This window comes from Adiantum capillus-veneris, chromosome 7 (assembly GCF_014529385.1).
Source record: "Adiantum capillus-veneris isolate H3 chromosome 7, ASM1452938v2, whole genome shotgun sequence".
In the NCBI taxonomy this organism is placed as follows: domain Eukaryota; kingdom Viridiplantae; phylum Streptophyta; class Polypodiopsida; order Polypodiales; family Pteridaceae; genus Adiantum; species Adiantum capillus-veneris.
In genome coordinates this window covers 122,695,426-122,714,329 of record NC_140937.1, presented here as the reverse complement: position 1 = coordinate 122,714,329, position 18,904 = coordinate 122,695,426, and the positions used below count along the sequence as shown (strand labels likewise).

General features: G+C 45.0%; 1 protein-coding gene across 1 annotated transcript in view; it reads left to right on the top strand.

Moving 5' to 3' along the window:
• Positions 1 to 16,988, top strand: part of LOC147454549 (putative galacturonosyltransferase 13) — a 48,659-nt gene extending 31,671 nt beyond the window's left edge. Inside the window, exon 6 of the mRNA XM_086516462.1 lies at positions 16,278 to 16,988. Coding sequence (XP_086372588.1) covers positions 16,278 to 16,562 — 285 coding nt within the window. The 3' untranslated portion in view covers positions 16,563 to 16,988. The remainder of the gene's footprint in view (positions 1 to 16,277) is intronic.
• Positions 16,989 to 18,904: the final 1,916 nt, after the last annotated feature.

Genomic DNA, 18,904 nt, shown 5'->3' with positions numbered 1-18,904 from the left:
GGCCGGAGATGACAGCACAGATCTATGAGAAAGAGCTTTTGGCGGTTATCCATGCTCTTACTCAGTGGCGGCATTACCTACTCGGAGCGGATTTTACTGTCTTTACAGACCATCAGAGTTTGCGCTACTTCTTGTCACAGAAGCAACTTTCGGAAAAGTAGATGCGGTGGACGAACATCTTGTCATAGTTCCACTTCTAGATTGTCCATGTGCAGGGATAGAAGAATGTGGTGGCAGATGCTTTGTCTCGGAAACCGTTGGTTCTGGCTATTTTTGCGATACATCATAGGAGCTTCGAGGATATGGTCGATCAGTATGCCACAGGTACAGATTTTGCAGATATTTTCACACGGATACGGGATGGGGAGACAGTAGCTGGATACTCCCTTCGGGAAGGCTACTTGATGAAAAAGACTATGTTGTGCGTTACACAGCTGTTGAGGGATAAGGTTATGACTGAATGCCATTGTCCACCTTTTACGGGTCACCGCTTCATTGCTACTACCATGAAGGGGGTAGAGAGATACTTCTTTGGGCCGAGACTCAAAAAGGATGTGGAAGAGTTTGTGCGCAGTTGCTTGGTATGCCAGAAGGTCAAGTTTGACAGGCATAAGGCACAGGGATTGTTACAGCCTTTACCCATACCCACCCACCCCTGGGAAAGTATTGCAATGGATTTCATTTTTGATCTCCCAAGAACACAGAATGATCACGATGATTTTCCGATTACATGGCACGTCTGAGACGATTGTCTCCGACAGAGACCCCAGATTTATGAGTTTGTTTTGGAAGGCAATTTGGGAGAACATTGGCACGCAGTTGCAGTTCTCGTCATCGTTCCACTTGCAGACTGACGGGCAATTTGAGATTGCCAATTCAGTGGTTTTAGATTTATTGAAGTCTTGTATTTGGGATCAGAAGACTCGATGGGAAAAGAACTTACCTTTGGTGGAATTTGCCTACAATAACACGATACACTCTTCGACAGGGAAGACGCCATGTGAGATTGTTGAAAGTGCTGCAAAGGTTCCATCCTTCGTGAGCATGAAAGATTTTGAAGCGGATGAATATTCGCGAGATTTGGATACGGCTTTTGCCAAGGTTCGCGAGACTTTGCAGGAGTCTCAAGAACGACAAAAAAAGGCAGAGGATCGCCATCGTCGCGACTTTAAATTGAAGGAGGATGATTGGGTGCTCTTACTTTTGAGAAGGTACGCCTACGAAAGAAAAAGGGAAAGGAGAGGCTTTTCCAAAGCTTAGTATGCGATACTACGGACCTTTCCAGATCATTGACAAGATAAATGATGTCTCCTTCCGATAGAAACTGCCAGATACTTGGAGGATTCATAATGCATTGCATGTGAGTCTCTTGAACCCTGTTAAGGGTGATGTGCCTGATGATGGGGAGCCTGATGAGCAACCCGAAGTGGAAGAAAACAAGGAGATCCTTGTTCTTGAACAGATTTTGGCACATAACGATACGAAGAAAGGTAAAGTCCGAAGGCGGTTCTTGGTTTAGTTCAAGAACTTTCCTGCATTTGATGCAAAGTGGATGGAGGAGGAGGACCTAGCAGATACTCTCCTCGGATTGTGAAACTTTACCTCGATGTTTTGGTTTAGCATAGTCTACTCCAAACGGAATGCAGAATTCAGCTTGGCCGTAGATCTGGAGCAGTGGGATGCACAAGAGGGGAGTCACTCCGCTCCCTTGTCAACAGATGCCTCGATTTTGATACTAAAGTCACTAATGTCTCTTTGAGCTTCATGGATACTGAGAGCTGACAGTATTCTGCTGGATGACTTTATGAAATGGAATTCCTGATAATGATACTGATTTGTTCTTGACTTCTTGTGAGTGTAGGAACTGATAGCCGAAATGACTGTAGCATTTTGGTCTGATTGATCTCGAATAGACATGGTTGCAATAGGGGTTAGTCAATCGGACATCGATGAGGTCCCGATTGGACCTAGATGTGATTGCTAGCTACATTGCCGATAAATCATGGTCTAAGATCCGAATGAATGTTGAATGTCATGTGATGTCTGGTGATGTCCTGTGATGTCGTGTGATGTGACTGTCGATTTTGTACATGTGCTAGATGTGTGTTCCTAGTACGTAGGTACTAACAGTCAGTGTCTGCTAAGACGGTTTATGGCTTTTGTCGGTTTTGCAGGCGTAATCGCGGTCGATTACAATGCTTTCAAGAGGGGGGTATGTCACAAAGTGATGACGTGGTGGACAACAGAAACCCTAATTTTTGCCAGAAACCCTAATTTCCGGAAATCGCGGAGGCTATAATTTTTTTTGAAATGATGAGCGACGCGAATTTTGCTTTTTTTTATTAAAAAAAAGAGAAAAGACTCTCTAAGAGAGAGAGAGAACTGATGCTTTTTATTTTAAAAGCTTTTGGGGCTCTGCTTTTGTGCATCCCTTGTAATCTTTAAATTAGTGGTGAGGGCCTCACTTCTCAGAGCATCTGGACGCAGAGTCTGAGAGTGAAACCCTAGCCACTCTCTTGTACTTTGATTTGATTAATATAAAAAGAAATACCGAAAGGGGCGCCAGTCTTTGGGGCCAATATCTCTAGGCACGGAACTCCTCCGGGCCAGTGTACATCTATTGTGATCTGTGACTTGTTTTGAAGTGGTTATTTGGTGCTGTTGCGGTTGATTCTTGACTTGGAGTGTCCAAGTCTGTTACACGCGTTCGTACTCCCGAGTCAACCAAGAAGAAATAAAAAGCCTTTTAAATTTCAGCCATTTAACTGGCACTTTCTTGTTCAATAGAAGAGTGGACCACCATGTTCGAGCATTTCCCTTGAAGTAAGAGGTAGCCCTCCGAATCTTGGAGTGCTTTGAGTAATGTCCTCCAAAGAAAGCTATATCAAACTGCTGTATGAAGCCCAAAGCCCTCGAAGCATCTTGGAATCCAGAAAAAGTGTCAAATATAATTGACAGTCCACCTTTAAATTCTCGAACTTTCTTGCTTTTATCCTCTAGAAAGTCATACTGGCTGGCTTAATAGAAGTTGTTCTTCTTTGCATAAAATCTGTGATCATCAGAGTCCGAACTATCTTAAGACGAGTCCTCTGTAGAACTGTCAGAAACTGGGCAAAACTTAGGCTTCTTTGCCTTTTTCTTGCCCTTTCCGAAGCTTTGCTTTTTGCTTCGCTTTTTCCCTTTCATGTCTTCTTCGCTCGAGTCAGAAGAGCTAGAAGAACTGCCAGAAGAAGAAGAAGAAGTGGATACTCCTTCAAATCTGACACGCTTCTTCTGCTTTCTTGCCGAGGCAAAAGCAGATTGACGGCCCAAATAACCCGGGAAGTCAGTTCCTTTCTTCTGCTTTTTGTCGTGCTTTTTGGCTTTGTTGGTTGCGTCAAAAAGTTGGGTAATCCATGTATCAACCACCTCTTCTAATCCTCAGAGTAGGAGGTTTCTTGAGTGCCGGTTTGAGGGGTGGTTCTGTGGCCTTCCGCCATTGAGAGTGCACTTCATCGAAGGGAAGGATGTCTACGTCAAAATTTTTGCAAATTTGGGATCCTTCGCAAGATTTATCATCATCTTCGTCGCATCGTCAACCAATCATCGACGCTCCATCTCTTCAATCTCCGTCTGAGAAGGCCGAGGCGGGCCATACTCCTCGCGAGAATCTTCTTCATGATCTCTTCCCGCATCCCCAGATGCAGAGGAAGTCGATTGATCTCTGTTTGAATCCATGAGTGTCGCGGACAAAAAGATCGGATTTCCCGGTAGGAGAGAAATCGGCCCCGCTCTGATACCACTGTAACAAACTTGGACACTCCAAGTAAAGATTCTACCGCGACACAACAGAGTAAAGATTCTACCGTGACACAGCAGAGATTCACTTCAAAACAGTTCACAGTTCACAATTGATTCAACACGGCCCGACGGAGTTCCGTGCCTAGAGATATTGGCCCCAAAGACTGACGCCCCTTTCGGTATTTCTTTTTATATTAATCTGCAACTCAAAGTACAAGGAGTGGGAGGGGTCTCACTCTCAGACTCTGCGTCCAGATGCTCTGAGAAGTGGGAGCCCAAACCACTTATTTATTCATTACAACTTACAAGGGATGCCAAAAGCAGAGCCCCAAAAACTGCCAAAATAAAAAGCTCTTTCAAATAAAGCAAATTTTCACAAAGCTTTCTCCAAAGCCTTGTGTAATTTCAGCCCTGTTTTTGGGTAGAAAAGCAGGTCCGTACGGCTCAGCCACGTCAGCACTGTTCCAACCTTTTGAGCCGCAAATTTCGGAGGTCCGTACGGTGCTGCCACGTTAGCATTACAGCGGGATTTCCGGGTTCTTCCGCTAGCTAGTGTGTGTGTGTGTGGGCTGCCCACTGGCCACGTCACCGGTTTCTGACATACACCCACATCCACCCTCATTAACGTGACCTTGGAGGAGGAGCAAAAGAGGAAGACAAGAGCTCTTCATATCCGTGCTACAAGTCTCAAGGACGCTAACAATGTGGAAGAAGTTAATGAACTTCTGAAACAAAAGAGCATCTCCGAGCCTACACACACAGGGGCTTGGAGAGTGGGAAAGAAAGGGAATGATGGGAAAGGTAACTCCAAGGAAGGAGTGCTCATTATACGCTTTCCGGAGCTTTTGAAGAAAACACCAACACTCGAGAAGATTGGGATTTTCTAGGGGGATGATCTCACGCTAGCACAGATAGCGCACATGCAAGAGAAGATGCCGGAGATTAGAGCAGCGCGAGAGAGAGGGGAAATTGTTTTCTATAGAGGGGGGAGAGTATTGATCTTGGAGAGACGCATCACATGATGGTGTGAGGCCTATGGGACAATCCTAAAACTAGCAGCATGGAACTATAACGGGTCACTGATGCTTGGTTTAGGCGCCTTTGAAGACAGCTTCAAAGGCAAAGACATTATCTTCTATTCAGAGACACATCAGGCACCGGGTAGCACCCTACTGAAGGTGACTAGATACTGGTGAGAGTCATGTAGAGAGGAGGTGAGATAATAGCATAGAGGGTGATAATCTGCAGGTGTGGCAATATTGTACAGAGAGGAGCTACAATCCATCATTCATATTGTACAAAGGAATGAACATGCCAGATATATGTGGGTCAAGGTGAGACCATGGTACATTGCAATATGTTATTTTGCTCTTGGCACATCTCACGATGCATCCCCAAGGGATTGTCACCCTACATGATTTTGGATGAGGACATATGGGAGTTCTCTAGGAATGGAGATATCATTTTATTGGGAGGCTTTAATGTGAGGATAGCCTGATGACAATCTTCCTTGTTTGACATGGCTGAGGAGGTTGATAGAGATAGATACTGTGGAGCTTGGACTTAATCCAAGCCAAGGTTGCATTCCAAACTCGTATTTATCATTCTTCCCGTACCGTACGTCACGGGGACGAGCACCACGTGCCAATGGAAAAGAACAGAGTGAACAACTTTAAGCACTTCAAATAACAACTTAACTGAAAGAGATGCACAACACGAGACGGGGAGTGGTGGAGTTCCACCCCAAGAGAGAACTGGCCCCAAACGGTGGCTCCCCTTTCGGTATTTCTTTATATTTCTTGAACTCAGTACAATGCCGGTACTCGCACCTCCACGCAGGAGTGTGCCAAAGAATGAGTCCTTGTCTCATATGTAAAGGCCCTCGGCCTCTCAAAAGTAGTTACATGAAAAGCATCAAACTAAAAGCATCAGGCCTCCCAAAAGCAGCCTAACACTAATCATGGGAATCCTACAATTGCCACGTCAGCATGTAGCAGTGCAAAATGCGGAAATCCGTACAGGATGCCACATCAGTAGCTAACGCGAATTCCGGGTTGTCCATACAGTTGCCACGTGTCACAAACTGATGACGTGGCATGACTTGTGGACAATAAATTACAAGACTTCCTAGTATAAGTTGTTTCAACTTATGTCAGAAGACGGGCACCACGTGCCAATAGAAAAGAACAGACCGAATATACTTTTAACACTTCAATAACAACTGAACTGAGAGAGAGAGACGACACGCGACACGGAGTGGCGTAATTCCACCCCAGAGAGTATTGGCCCCAAACCTTGGCGCCCCTTCCGGTATTTCTTTATATTGCATCAACACAGTACAAGCGGAAACTCCACGCTCTACACCTTCTTCAGGAAGCATGCCAGAGAATGAGCCCTTAGCACATATTTAAAGGCCCCTAGCCTATGAAAAGCAGTTTACATGAAAAGCCTTCAAACTCAAAAGCTTCTGGTCCAAAAGCAATGCCAAAAAGCTGTCAGCGTAAATCACGAAATTCCGTACAACAATCAGCGCAAAACGCGGAAATCCGTACAGTCTTCCACGTCATCATGTCAGCGCAATTTTTGGAGTTTCCGTACAATTGCCACATCATCAGCTGTGCTACGCAATTCTTTCTCTTTGTGTGTGAGTCCTGCTTTATTTTAATCCTTTATGTCAACTTGGGGCCCCATCAGATGGGGTCCCCATAAGTTGGTAGGACTTCTTCTTCTGTTACTTGTTCTTTTTAGGGTTTAGGCCCCTCGGCCGACATCTGTAAGTTGGCTCCCTTCTTCAGGGCTTTGACACGTCAATAGTTTGTGACATCTCCCCTCCTTGAAAGAGAGTAATTGTCCGCGATTACAGCATATCTGCAAAACAACTCAAATTAGGTCAAAAATTTCGGAGGGTCATTTCGAGGGACAATCAGTTTGTTTTTTTTGTTAATAGTTAGCTTCTCCTTTCGGCTCTTTTGATCAAGGAAAGGTCCGGGCCATGAGATATAGAGGCCTTTTACAACCAAATGCCCCCCAGAACGCAGCCTGCGTTGTTTGGAGGTACTGAGAGTAACCATTGCTCAGACTTCTTAATACTCCCCCTGTAAATAACCATGCAGGTCCGGGCCATGAGTAACAACAACAATACTCCCCCCGTAAATAACCACAAGGGTCCGGGCCATGAGTAAAAACAACACTTTTCAATCATTCTATAGTTCCCTCCGCAAATAACCACAAGGGTATGGGCCATGAGTATGAACAAGCATTCTCAAACATCATTTCTCACCCTCCACCCGGGAGTAAAATCACCAATCATTGAAACCAGTATTGAAACCAGAGTCGAACATTTCAAATCGGCACCAAGACAGGTACCATCCATTTCAAACAAATGTCAAACAAAGTTTTAAACAATACTTTCTCAAACAAAGTTCAAAAGTATCTAACTAAAAAACAACTAGAGAGTTCATTCAGGGTTTTGTTCGGACAACTAAACTTTGAGGACAATTGGCTTGCCCTTCTACATCACGGTGATGGTTCGGTTCCGAACCTGGAGAGCCACATCATTCTTGTCATGCCAAGGCATGCCTAATAGAACGTCACAATTGCCCAACTTCATAATGTGGAAATCGGTTTTTCTATGATAATCTTGGATAGTCACTGGAAGAGCACCAATAGTGGTACCACTTTTTGAGTTTGCCCTGTGGCTAGCTCAGCTTCAATTTCTCCACCCTCTGCATCATAATCAAAGTCCATTTGCTTCAAGAATTGTGGATGGATGAAATTCTCTGTAGCTCCTGGGTCAAAGAAAATTAGGGCTTTCAAACCGTTGACTTTGCCATATGCTCCACACAATCCATTTGTACTTTCAAGGCGTATGCCATAGATGTAAGGTACTAATCCAATGGCCAGTTTCGCTTATTTGGTTGGAGATGGTCCTGGGTTTCTATCGACCGTCGACGCGGGAGTCGGCTCCGCAAGTCTGTCAATGCGTTGGGGACAACCAAAATAGTTTTTTTCTTTCGAGAAAAAGATCCTTCTATTAGTTAATGAAAACTACCCATTGGGCTACAACCACCTCTGCAAGAGAGGGTTACAACAATCATGATGGGGAGACTCTCCCAATGAAAAAACAGCATATGTACAATGAGGCTAAGGGTGGGTTCAGATTAGGCGGCGGAAGAAAAATGCAAAGGGGCGTCGATCCTCCATGGCAAAGTTTGATTGGCTGGAGGCACTCTTCCGTCGGGCCCTCCATTTTTCTTTCGAGACCACCACCACCCCCCCCCTTGGAAGAGTTGATGGCCTCTCTCAGCCCCCTTCATGTTCTCACTTTTCCTCCTCCACACTATTCACACTAGGCGGCGGCACATTTAGGAAGGCTTGTTTCTTCCGCCGGTTCAGTCTGAACCCAGCCTAAATCAAGAGATGGGAGGAGAGAAGAGCCACACAGGTGGACGGTAGTGCCATCTGAGCACACCCTGGACCATGGTGAAGAAAGGCCAAGTGTTAGGTGCAGCGGAATGAATGTTTGCGGTTTGCTCAAGATGAGTGCTCCGAATTGTGCTCAAGGTTCCTTTTTGTTCTTATGGAAGGTAGAGCCTTCTGTTCTTTTAATGAGAGAGTGCTATGATCACAAACAAAGTGAATGGACACTGTGCGTGCAAGTGTATGAGACTGAGAGATAGAGAGAGAAGAGAGATACGACACCAAAGACGTTGTAAAAACCCTCCTCCGAAGGTCCCACTCTCGTCGGCGAGAGTGGTCTACTATTGATTGCACAATCTAGTACAATGATGACTCATGTGACCGATGCAAGTCTAGGCTATGTCGACGATGACGACGGTGATGACGAAGTCGACCTAAGGGCTGAAATCTGCTAATCTTCTATCTGCTGAATTCTGACTCTATGTCGATGACGACGATGCGACGACGACACGCTGAAAACGCAAATGCTGAAATCTGCGTTTTCTAGGCTGAAACTGTAAACCTTGCGGAAACTTACCGTGCGGCGAGGAACTGCTGCGGGAAGCTGAGGTCTGCGAGGTTCGGGACTTGATCTGAGGTGTGTAAAGGCTGAAAACTGAAAACGTTGGTCCTATGGCTGATTCTGTCGCGATCATCTGCAAAAACGCTGAGGTTGATCTGCAAATCAAAAACACTAGGGTTGAATTCTGTCCTTGCGGGGAAAACTGCTAACGCTAGGAAATCTGTTGTGTTGCTGTGGGTATCTGCTAACGCTAGGGCTGATTTGCTGTCTACTGTCGTCGGGAATCTGCAATTGCAAAAACGCTGGCTGATCTGGTGCAAAAACGCTAGGCTTTCTATTGAGAGAAAACACCAGAGTTGTCATGGGGGTTGGTCTTGCTGAGAAGTTGCCTGTTGAGCAAGGTGCTCCTGCTGCCTCTTCTGCCAATTAGTGCTAGTCTAGGTTTGCTTATATACAAACTTACTCAATTTGCCCTACTTACTTTCCAACAAAAGTCACTTAAAAATAATAAGTGAAAAATGTCAAAAATAGGGAAAATAGGCTAAATGCACTGGAAAATTCCCCTAAAGGATTTTGATGGGAATGCTTATGATCATGCTGTGTGCAACCAGAGGATATGCATCTATACCAAGTGACTGGGCATGCACGGTCTACGAATAGACTCACAAAAAGTGTCAGATCACTTCTAAATCTAGACTAACTTGACTGAACTGAACCTTGATCATGCTGTAGCTTGTCCACGGACACATAGGGTTGGATGTGTCACGTGACATCCCCTCCTTTTCAAAGTGAGGTACTGGTACTGAACTGTATGGCATCGAGGGAGATCGCCAATAGCATCCAGAATCTTGGAAGGGACTCTTCGCCGGCCCACTCTGCTGTGTGGGTCGTGCGGTACTTGAACTTCATAAAGGTCTGCAAAGCTTGCTTCTTTGGGCCGCGCCGAAAGCGACACAAAGTCTTCTGAGGCTCCTTCGATGCTTCAATTTCGTCGAGAGTCATGCTTCTTTCTTCTTCAAGAATCTCCAGGGCTGAAAATTCTTGAAACCATTTCCAACACAAAACCATGAACATACCTATTCCATGTAAAGTGAGTGGAAAAAATCTTGTCTTCGCTAAAGACTGTGTATGCAATGTAGATGAACATAGAGACGGAGTGACAACCCGTTCATCAAACACATACAAACAATGAGATCGAATCTTTCTCTTATGATTTAGAGCAATCAGCTGTGGCAAAACACAATGGAAATGCCCACTCTTGGTGCTCATACGTTCATGTGCTCGTTCGGAAACTGTGTCATGCCAAGGAAGAGACATGGAATGTGACTTCCTGACATACATACTTTTCAGCTTTTCATGAAAAATCCGCATACATTTGTGCTCATCCATGAGTGAAACGTGCTCAACGTACAATATGTCATGCCTAGGAAAAGGGATCACATAAAGACACTGACTAAAATACAAGAAACGATCACGAATGAAGCACTCGAACAATGCGTGTGTATCAATCATGTGAACACATAATACTTCCTGTAAGGGTTCTTTGGACCTAGGCATCGGTTCTTCCTGACGGGGTTCTTTGGACCTAGGCTTGAGAGCCAAGATCGATTCTTCGTGATTGATCGAAACTACAACGAGGTTAGCTTCGCTAGAAAAAGCATCCACTAACACATCATCCTTGTGAACAATCACATCATCTTCATGCAACTCATCATGCTTGTGAGAAATCACATCTTGATCATGCAAATCATCATGCTTGTGAGAAATTACATCTTGATCATGCAAATCATCATGCTTAGCAATATCATTCAAATCATCATGCTTATCTTTGTCATCCAAATCATCATGCTTGTCATTAAATAATCATGCTTATCATCATCATTTCAATCATCATGCTTCTCACAATCATGCAAGTCTTGTGTGTCATGCTTTGGAGAAGAAGAGACTGAGAGAGACTCCTTTTCTTGAATCTCTTGCATCTATGCCTGCACTTGAGAAAAGAGTCGCAACATCTCTTGCATTCTTGCTTTGTTCTCGCGATCAAATTCTGCTTGTCTTGCTTTGTTCTCGCGATCAAATTTGGCTTGACTTTCTTTTTCTTCCAAGTCGTACTGACGCTCTATGGCTGCCATTCCTTCTTCGTATTCACGATCTATGGCTGCCCTTCGTTCTTCGTAGGCCTTTCTTTCTGCTTCTCTTTCTGCTTTTCTTTCTTCGCGGTCTAACCGTCTTTCCTTAAACAATTGCTTCAACTCCTCCATAGGAGTTAGTGCAATCCTTGACGTAGATGGGGAAGGTTCAGAAAAACCTCCTGGTGGGGAAAATTCTTCTTCGTCTCTCTCATGCTCATCACCTCCAAGTGAAGTATCCATTCCGCTTTGAGTGATGACCATTCTGAAGTCGTGGGTTCTTGTGGTCTTGGGTTCTTAAGTTCACGAGGAACTTGGGTTCTTGAGGTTCTTGGGTTCTTGAGGTTTTCTTTCGCTTGCAAACCGCGTTTGAGAAGGATCTTCTCTTTACCCGAGTTCTACTCTTTTCCGCGTGCGTGCCCCTTAGCGGCCTTGCGCTCACACCAAGGTTGCTTTTTCCCATCTCACGTTGATTGGCCGGCCGCTAAGTGCACGGTCCGCTCTCAATGAGTGAAAAGAGACACAAGGGGAGGTTGGACAAGCCCTTCTTTCCTGGATTTCTGTCTTTTTTCAAAAACACGATTAGGAATCGACACGCCCAAGCGAACTTGGGTTCGTGCGACCTCAACAAGCCCAAAATATTCTTGTGATTCTTGTGGTTCTTTCCTTGAGTGATACAGAACACTGCCAAAGCTCTTATACCAATGTTAGGTGTAGCGGAATGAATGTTTGCGCTTTGCTCAAGATGAGTGCTCCGAATTGTGCTCAAGGTTCCTTTTTGTTCTTATGGAAGGTAGAGCCTTCCGTTCTTTTAATGAGAGAGTGCTATGATCACAAATAAAGTGAATGGACACTGTGCGTGCAAGTGTATGAGACTGAGAGATAGAGAGAGAAGAGAGATACGACACCAGAGACGTTGTAAAAACCCTCCTCCGAAGGTCCCACTCTCGTCGGCGAGAGTGGTCTACTATTGATTGCACAATCTGGTACAATGATGACTCATGTGACTGATGCAAGTCTAGGCTATGTCGACGATGACGACGGTGATGACGAAGTCGACCTAAGGGCTGAAATCTGCAGTCTTTCTATTGCTGTCCAAAAACGCTATGGGCTGAAATCTGCTAATCTTCTATCTGCTGAATTTCGACTCTATGTCGATGACGACGATGCGATGACGACGCGCTGAAAACGCAGATGCTGAAATCTGCGTTTTTCAGGCTGAAACTGTAAACCTTGTAGAACTGACCGTGCGGCGAGGAACTGCTGCGGGAAGGTGAGATCTGCGAGGTTTGGGACTCGATCTGAGGTGTGTAAAGGCTGAAAACTGAAAACGCTGGTCCTATAGCTGATTCTGTTGCGATCATCTGCAAAAACGCTGAGGTTGATCTGCAAATAAAAAACACTAGGGCTGAATTCTGTCCTTGCGGGGAAAACTGCTAACGCTAGGAAATCTGTTGTGTTGCTTGGGAATCTGCTAACGCTAGGGCTGATTTGCTGTCTACTGTCGCCGGGAATCTGCAATTGCAAAAGCGCTGGCTGATCTGGTGCAAAAACGCTAGGCTTTCTGTTGAGAGAAAACGCCAGAGTTGTCACGGGGGTTGGTCTTGCTGAGAAGTTGCTTGTTGAGCAAGGTGCTCCTGTTGCCTCTTCTGCCAATTAGTGCTAGTCTAGGTTTGCTTATATACAAACTTACTCAATTTGCCCTACCTACTTTCCAACAAAAGTCACTTAAAAATAATAAGTGAAAAATGTCAAAAATAGGGAAAATAGGCTAAATGCACTGGAAAATTCACCTAAAGGATTCTAATGGATTTTGATGGGAATGCTTATGATCATGCTGTGTGCAACCAGAGGATATGCATCTATACCAAGTGACTGGGCATGCACGGTCTACGAATAGACTCACAAAAAGTGCTAGATCACTTCTAAATCTAGACTGACTTGACTGAACTGAACCTTGATCATGCTGTAGCTTGTCCACGGACACATATGGTTGGATGTGTCACGTGACACCCAGGATGCCAGAGTCGAAGGAAAGCCTCTCTGCGCTCCCGCATGCGGTCAGAGCTGTTGTGGAGTCTCTCGAATTGTCCTCTGAGAGTATGGATCAGCTCTAGCCAAAGATCCCGGATAGTCTCTGCTGGTGGTACAAGGCGAGCCTCGAAGATGCGGAAGCAGCGGGCCCGCCAGATGAACCAGAGTGTGAACGAGAGTGTCAGGCCACTAATTAGCTCCCAACACTCCTCTCTCTCACTGCACCACTCCTGTGGAGTAAGCTCTGTAGCAGGCTGGAGTGTAGGTCGACCCCCCTGCATCATTATCATCCTGTTGGTGGAGGATAGCTCAAACTGAAGTGCCGGGCCCGTGAGAGTAGACCAAGCACCTGCTCCCCATGTGTACTGCCGAGCTGTGAAAAGAGCTGGCATCAATCGAAGAACACGAAGCCACACCTGCTGTGCCAAAGGACAGTCCCAAAGACAGTGACGTTGGACAGTCCCAAAGACAGTGACGCTGACTCTCCACAAGATGGTCACAAGTTGCACATGCGGCCGAGAGACCACTATGTACAAGCCTGCTCCCAACTGCTGTAGCTCGGTGTGCAACCAGCCACTGGAACAAAGTGACTTGCCTCAGCTGTCTGGAGTCCCACAACCTCTCCCAAAAAGCTGCTAGGAACTCAGTTGTGAGACCCTCCTCCTGCCAATGAGGTGCTGCAGCAGGACGAGCCTCTCTCTGCGCTGCTAGTATGTGACGTCCCAGTCGAACAATGTACTGAAAGAAAGGGACACCTGGATGGTCTGCTAAGGAGAAAGGGTCCCTCCAAAGCCACTCTCCAGGATCCCACAGTACTCGTGCCAGTGGACAGCTCTCCCAAAGCCACAGTCTTCAGTGGCCAGTCTGAAGAGCTACTGGGTCGGGATCTATGACACAAGTCCTCCCACAGATGCCCACCACTTGGATCCTCTGAAAACAGCACTTTGCCACCTGTGGAGCCTCTACTGCAACTCTGTGTAAACGTCCCTCACCCTGTAGCTCGAAAAACAGGGAGGGGTATAGTCTTTGAGCAAGCCCGAACTGAGATGAGAACCTCGAGTCGCGTGAAGGCTTTAATCTTCTAGACAACTTACCATGGAGGGAGACACATCATGCTGGTATGCACAGATGACATCATGGTTTGAGCTTCATGGGTTGTGCATAGAGAGAATACCCCTCTTTCAATACTCTTTGGATGCACCCTCCCTCACCGTGACACATCGAGAGATTAGTCTTTTTCAGTTGGCATGTGGTGCTGTCCCGTTAGAAACACACGCAGCAACACACATGCTGACCGACTCTGAGAGGCAGTGATAGAGCAAGCTGAAACGGGAGGTAGTGGGGAGAATGAAGGTGATGGAGAGAGGGTGAAGCTCGGGGCAGAACAGTGGGGCCCAGGCTGAAGGGGTGAGCATGCAGTGAGCGCGGGGCTGTCTCCTGACCTGGGCTGGTGAATCACAAATAGCAGCGGTGCAGTGTAATGGCGGCGAGGAGCAGACGGCAGGATGAGGCAAAGCGAGGCTAGCAGGTCACGAGGACGGCTGCCATCACCAGCGCCATTGCATTTGCCCCCTTCTCTCTCTCTCTCTCTCTCTCTCTCTCTCTCTCTCTCTCTCTCTCTCTCTCTCTCTCTCTCTCTCTCTCTCTCTCTCATCTTCGCTTCCGCTCGACTCATGGTATGAGTGTAGGTTGTGGAGATGCTTGGCGCCACCTTCTTCCCGCCTACCCGCGTGTGGCACTGTTTAGGGCCTAGGCTACGTTTTCAGTCAACCTAGGAATTTAAACAAACAGAGGCAGCGTATAAAAAGAAAAAGCAAACTGATGCTTCAATGAATCATCAGCTAGTTTTTAGGGGATTGTGCCCGTAGTATGCTTGAGAGGAGACCTAAGGCCCTAGGCTCATCCTGAGCCATGGTCAGCCCTCCCATGCTCTATGGATGCCTCCCTTCACCAATCAGTTTGGCTGCATCTCTCTGGCAGCATTTGGTGGTTGCAAGTGCAAGGCTGCCCGAATTTGGGTGCCCTTTGCATTGGCATGATTGTCTTCTGCACTAGATTGGCTCTTCCACTGAGTCACATCCTCTCCAGCTTCGATCTGAAATCTCCCTTTGCAACAGTGGAGCCTCGGTGGGTCGTATCGAACAGGCTGTCAGTCGGGTCAGCTACCCGGATTTTCGGCGACAGGGATGATGTGGCAATCCCCGAGAAGTGGGCCAACGTGCAGATCTCGGCCGAGGGACCTAAACCCTAAAGAGAAGAAGCAAAAAGAAGAAGTCCTCACCAACTTACAATTTCTTGCCGAGTGGCCTAAAGACATAAAAATAGATGTGCCATTGCTCAGTCCCATGCCGAAATTCTACCACGGTGCTCTACGAGGGTAGCAATCACACTCGGCTCGGGACCTATGTCATGGAGCAGCAATCGGCATACCACAGTAGTGCTTTCATCTATAGAGGTGGAGTACAGAGCAGCTCGTTACGCTACTTGTGACGGCATTTGGCTTCCGCGACTATCTGGGGAGTTGGGCTTTCCTGAGACTGCTGCTACGCTTGTGTTACATGACAATCAGAGTTGCTTTGCTATTGCCAAGGAATGAGTGTTTCATGATCAAACCAAGCACATGGAGGTTCAGTACTCGTATGGTAGCTAGGTGCTCGAGTCCTTGGAAGTTGGTGGCTAGTGATTATGATCCTTCAGCTTGAAGAGGAAACATTTTTTAAGGTCTGAAGCTTGAGTGTGGCTCGAGGCTCGAGCAAAGATCATGAAGAGGATTAAGCTGCGTTGTTTCAAATGAGTTGGCAATCCTGCTCACAGAAAATGCCCATTCTTACTTCTGAATCTCAAAAATGGTAAACCTTGTCGAATTATCTTGCTTTTTCTTTAGTTATAAGCTGGTTATATTGATTTGTCTTGTGTCAATGACGACCTCCTCTTTTCTTGATAGAGAACTTTGGAGTGTCCTCCATTCTATGAATTGCTAGTGAGATTTTTGAAAAATAGTTTCTATCAAATATACACAGTTTTTGCAGAATGTTGCTAGAGGTACGTTAAATCTCGTAGAGGTCAAGCATAGATCCTTGGTAGAATAGTTCGTCCGAGCAACTGCCATCTTCAAATACTCTTTTTGTGCTTGCAAATTTGCATGAATTCCTCAAAATTTCCCACTTGATTAATGTATGCGAGCAGTATTTGCGCTTTGTGTTTGTAACTTGGTAGAAATGCTAATCTGAGCAATGCCATCACGAATGAAACACTCTTTTAGTGTCTGCATGAATTCCTCTGATTCTCTCAATTGTTCTACTTCATTAATGTATGCTATTTGGATTTATGCTGATGTGCTTGTAACTTTGCAGAATATCAATGCAAACCTCACACTGTGGCGGCTTGGCACACTTCCTCCATCTTTAATTGCTTTCGACGGCTATGTGCACCCCATTGATCCCTCATGGCACATGCTTGGATTAGGATATCAGGCAAAGACAAACATCGAAAGTGTGAAGCAGGCAGGGGTAATCCACTATAACGGGCAGGCAAAGCCATGGCTAGACATTGCCTTTCCGGACCTGAAATCTTTCTGGACCAAATATGTAGACTATTCAAACGAGTTTGTTCGACACTGTAATATCCTTGAATCTTGAAATTTTTTTTATGGGGGGCAGGGGAATTCATTCTTTCGGCATCATCGTAGACAAGGCAGGCAGTTACCACTCGAAATTCTTACCTATTTATCAATCTCTGGTGAAACAAGAACACATAATTGGGTGTTCTGCCATGCCGCGAGAGAGAGCGTCTCAGAGGAAAAGGAGGAATATGCAGCACCAGCCTTTGCTCAAGAATTTGTATCTAAACAATCACATGAAGCTTTTATGTGTGTCCCAGGCCTTATGATACATATTCTCTCTGACTGAGGTTTGTAAAGCTCCACAGTCCATAACTTTTCTCTTCTAAGGTACAGGATTGCTCTTGTTACCTTCGGAATCTGTTCATGTCCTGGACAAATGCCAGGACTTTTCTTCCATTATTTTACCGAGTTCGTGCTTTTATATCGAATCTGATTCCACCAACTGAGGTAGCTTTGTCAATTCCCCCCCCCCCCCCCCCCCCCCCCTCCTCCTGTCTCTCTCAAGCATGCACTCTCTCTCTCTCTCTCTCTCTCTCTCTCTCTCTCTCTAATACTTGTATTATTGGTGGGAAACCTCAAAATGAGGGAAAACCCCACAAAGAAGATGAGGTACATATAGTCTTGCACTCAAACCATGAAGAAAATTGCGAGAGATGTCCTGAATGATAAAAGGGAAGTGTCGCATCTCTTGTAGAGACATTCTATAGAAGTGAAAGGGATATTTTTGAGTTTGGATGGAATATTCCACGAAGTCCTAAAATGAACCCAAGTGAAGAAGATGGTAGCATCCCTAGAAGGGTATGAATTAGACATAAAATGAAGAGAAGGCAATCTCACATGAAGTCATTTTGAAATGAGTCAAAGCAATGCCCGAGAGGAAGGATTAAACCAAAGCAAATGTGCACGAGTCTCCCCTGCATGTTGACAAAATTGGCATTGTGTGTCACATAACTGTCTACTGAGATCCATGTAGATAGGTAGTGGTACACACTAAGAAGTGTATAACATAGGCAAAACCTAACAATCATTGCCTTGGCTTTTGGGCTATGACAAGTGACACAATGAGAGAATACACTCTAATCCACGAGCAAAATAATCCCCAATCTAGAAAACCGTTTTTGATTCAAGAGACAAACTACACGTGTAATCTAAGAAGCAAATTGCAAGATACCTCTTTGTCCTTCTCTGTTACACTTAAAACATGCTTTATTACACACAACTACCAATGCTCCTCCCCTTGATGTTTGATTTTTTTTTTTTTTTTGCTTCTTTTTTTGAGATTGTAAGGAATTAACATCATCTTGCATGTTGGGAGTTGTGATTTTGTCTTCAATGATAGTGCCAATGTGGTCAAAACTCAAAGTAAAGCACTCAATAGGACAATGGTCTTGTTCTCTTTACACACATCATTTTTAATACATGTGAAATGTGTGATCATACTTTTTGAGGCGATTGACAAGAGTGACTATGTCTTCCTCAAAACCCATTTTTAATTTGTAAAGCTCCTCTTTAAGGCTTTACTCTTTTTCTCCTAGCCTCAAAATACTTTTCAAGTATCTCCCAAGCTTTGAGAATGTCACATTCATCTATGAATTGTACATGATTGTCATGCAAGGATGTGATGGTGATCCCTAAATCGTGCTCGTTTTTGGCTAGGTTTTGCTCTCATGGAACGTTGTGCACCTTCCCTCAAAGAGGGATCACCAATCGTAGGTTTCAATATGTCTCATAAACCCTTTTCCATCAAATAACCCTTGAGCTTTGTTTTCCAAGACTAGAATCCATCTCCCATGATGTGCTATAGGGGAGGTTTAATCAAGGAAACTCTCCTTTAATCAGTGTTTATCCTCTTCACAAAAGTATAATGACAAAGTCATCTCCGTAAAGAAAGACAACGACATACACTTTTGATGTTGTGTTGTGGATACATATTTCAAATCTTGATTCAAAAGTAGAGAGAGAAAAAGATAGAGCTTTTCCCAAAGAAAATGGAGGGAGAGAAAGAGAAAGCTTTTGGCCCAAAGAGGTTTCAAGCTTGTATTGATCTCCTCCCATTGTCCACCATGCCTTTTAATTTTGCAAAAATATGTTGTAAGCTATCAAAGAAAGTTGTATTGATCTCCTCTTAGAGTTTTGCAAAAATATGATGTAAGCTATTAAAGAAAGCACAAAAATTTCAAAACTAACTATTGTGTACTTTGTTTTCATGTAGAAAGCAACCCTTGGTTGTGGAAACAACAACTACAAACCTGCCAGAAGAAAAACACGTTAGTCCTTGGTGAAGTTTGGACTGGATCCCTAATGCCAAAAGAGTTTTTCTCTTGCAAGAGATTGCCCTTTCGGATTTGATAGACTATA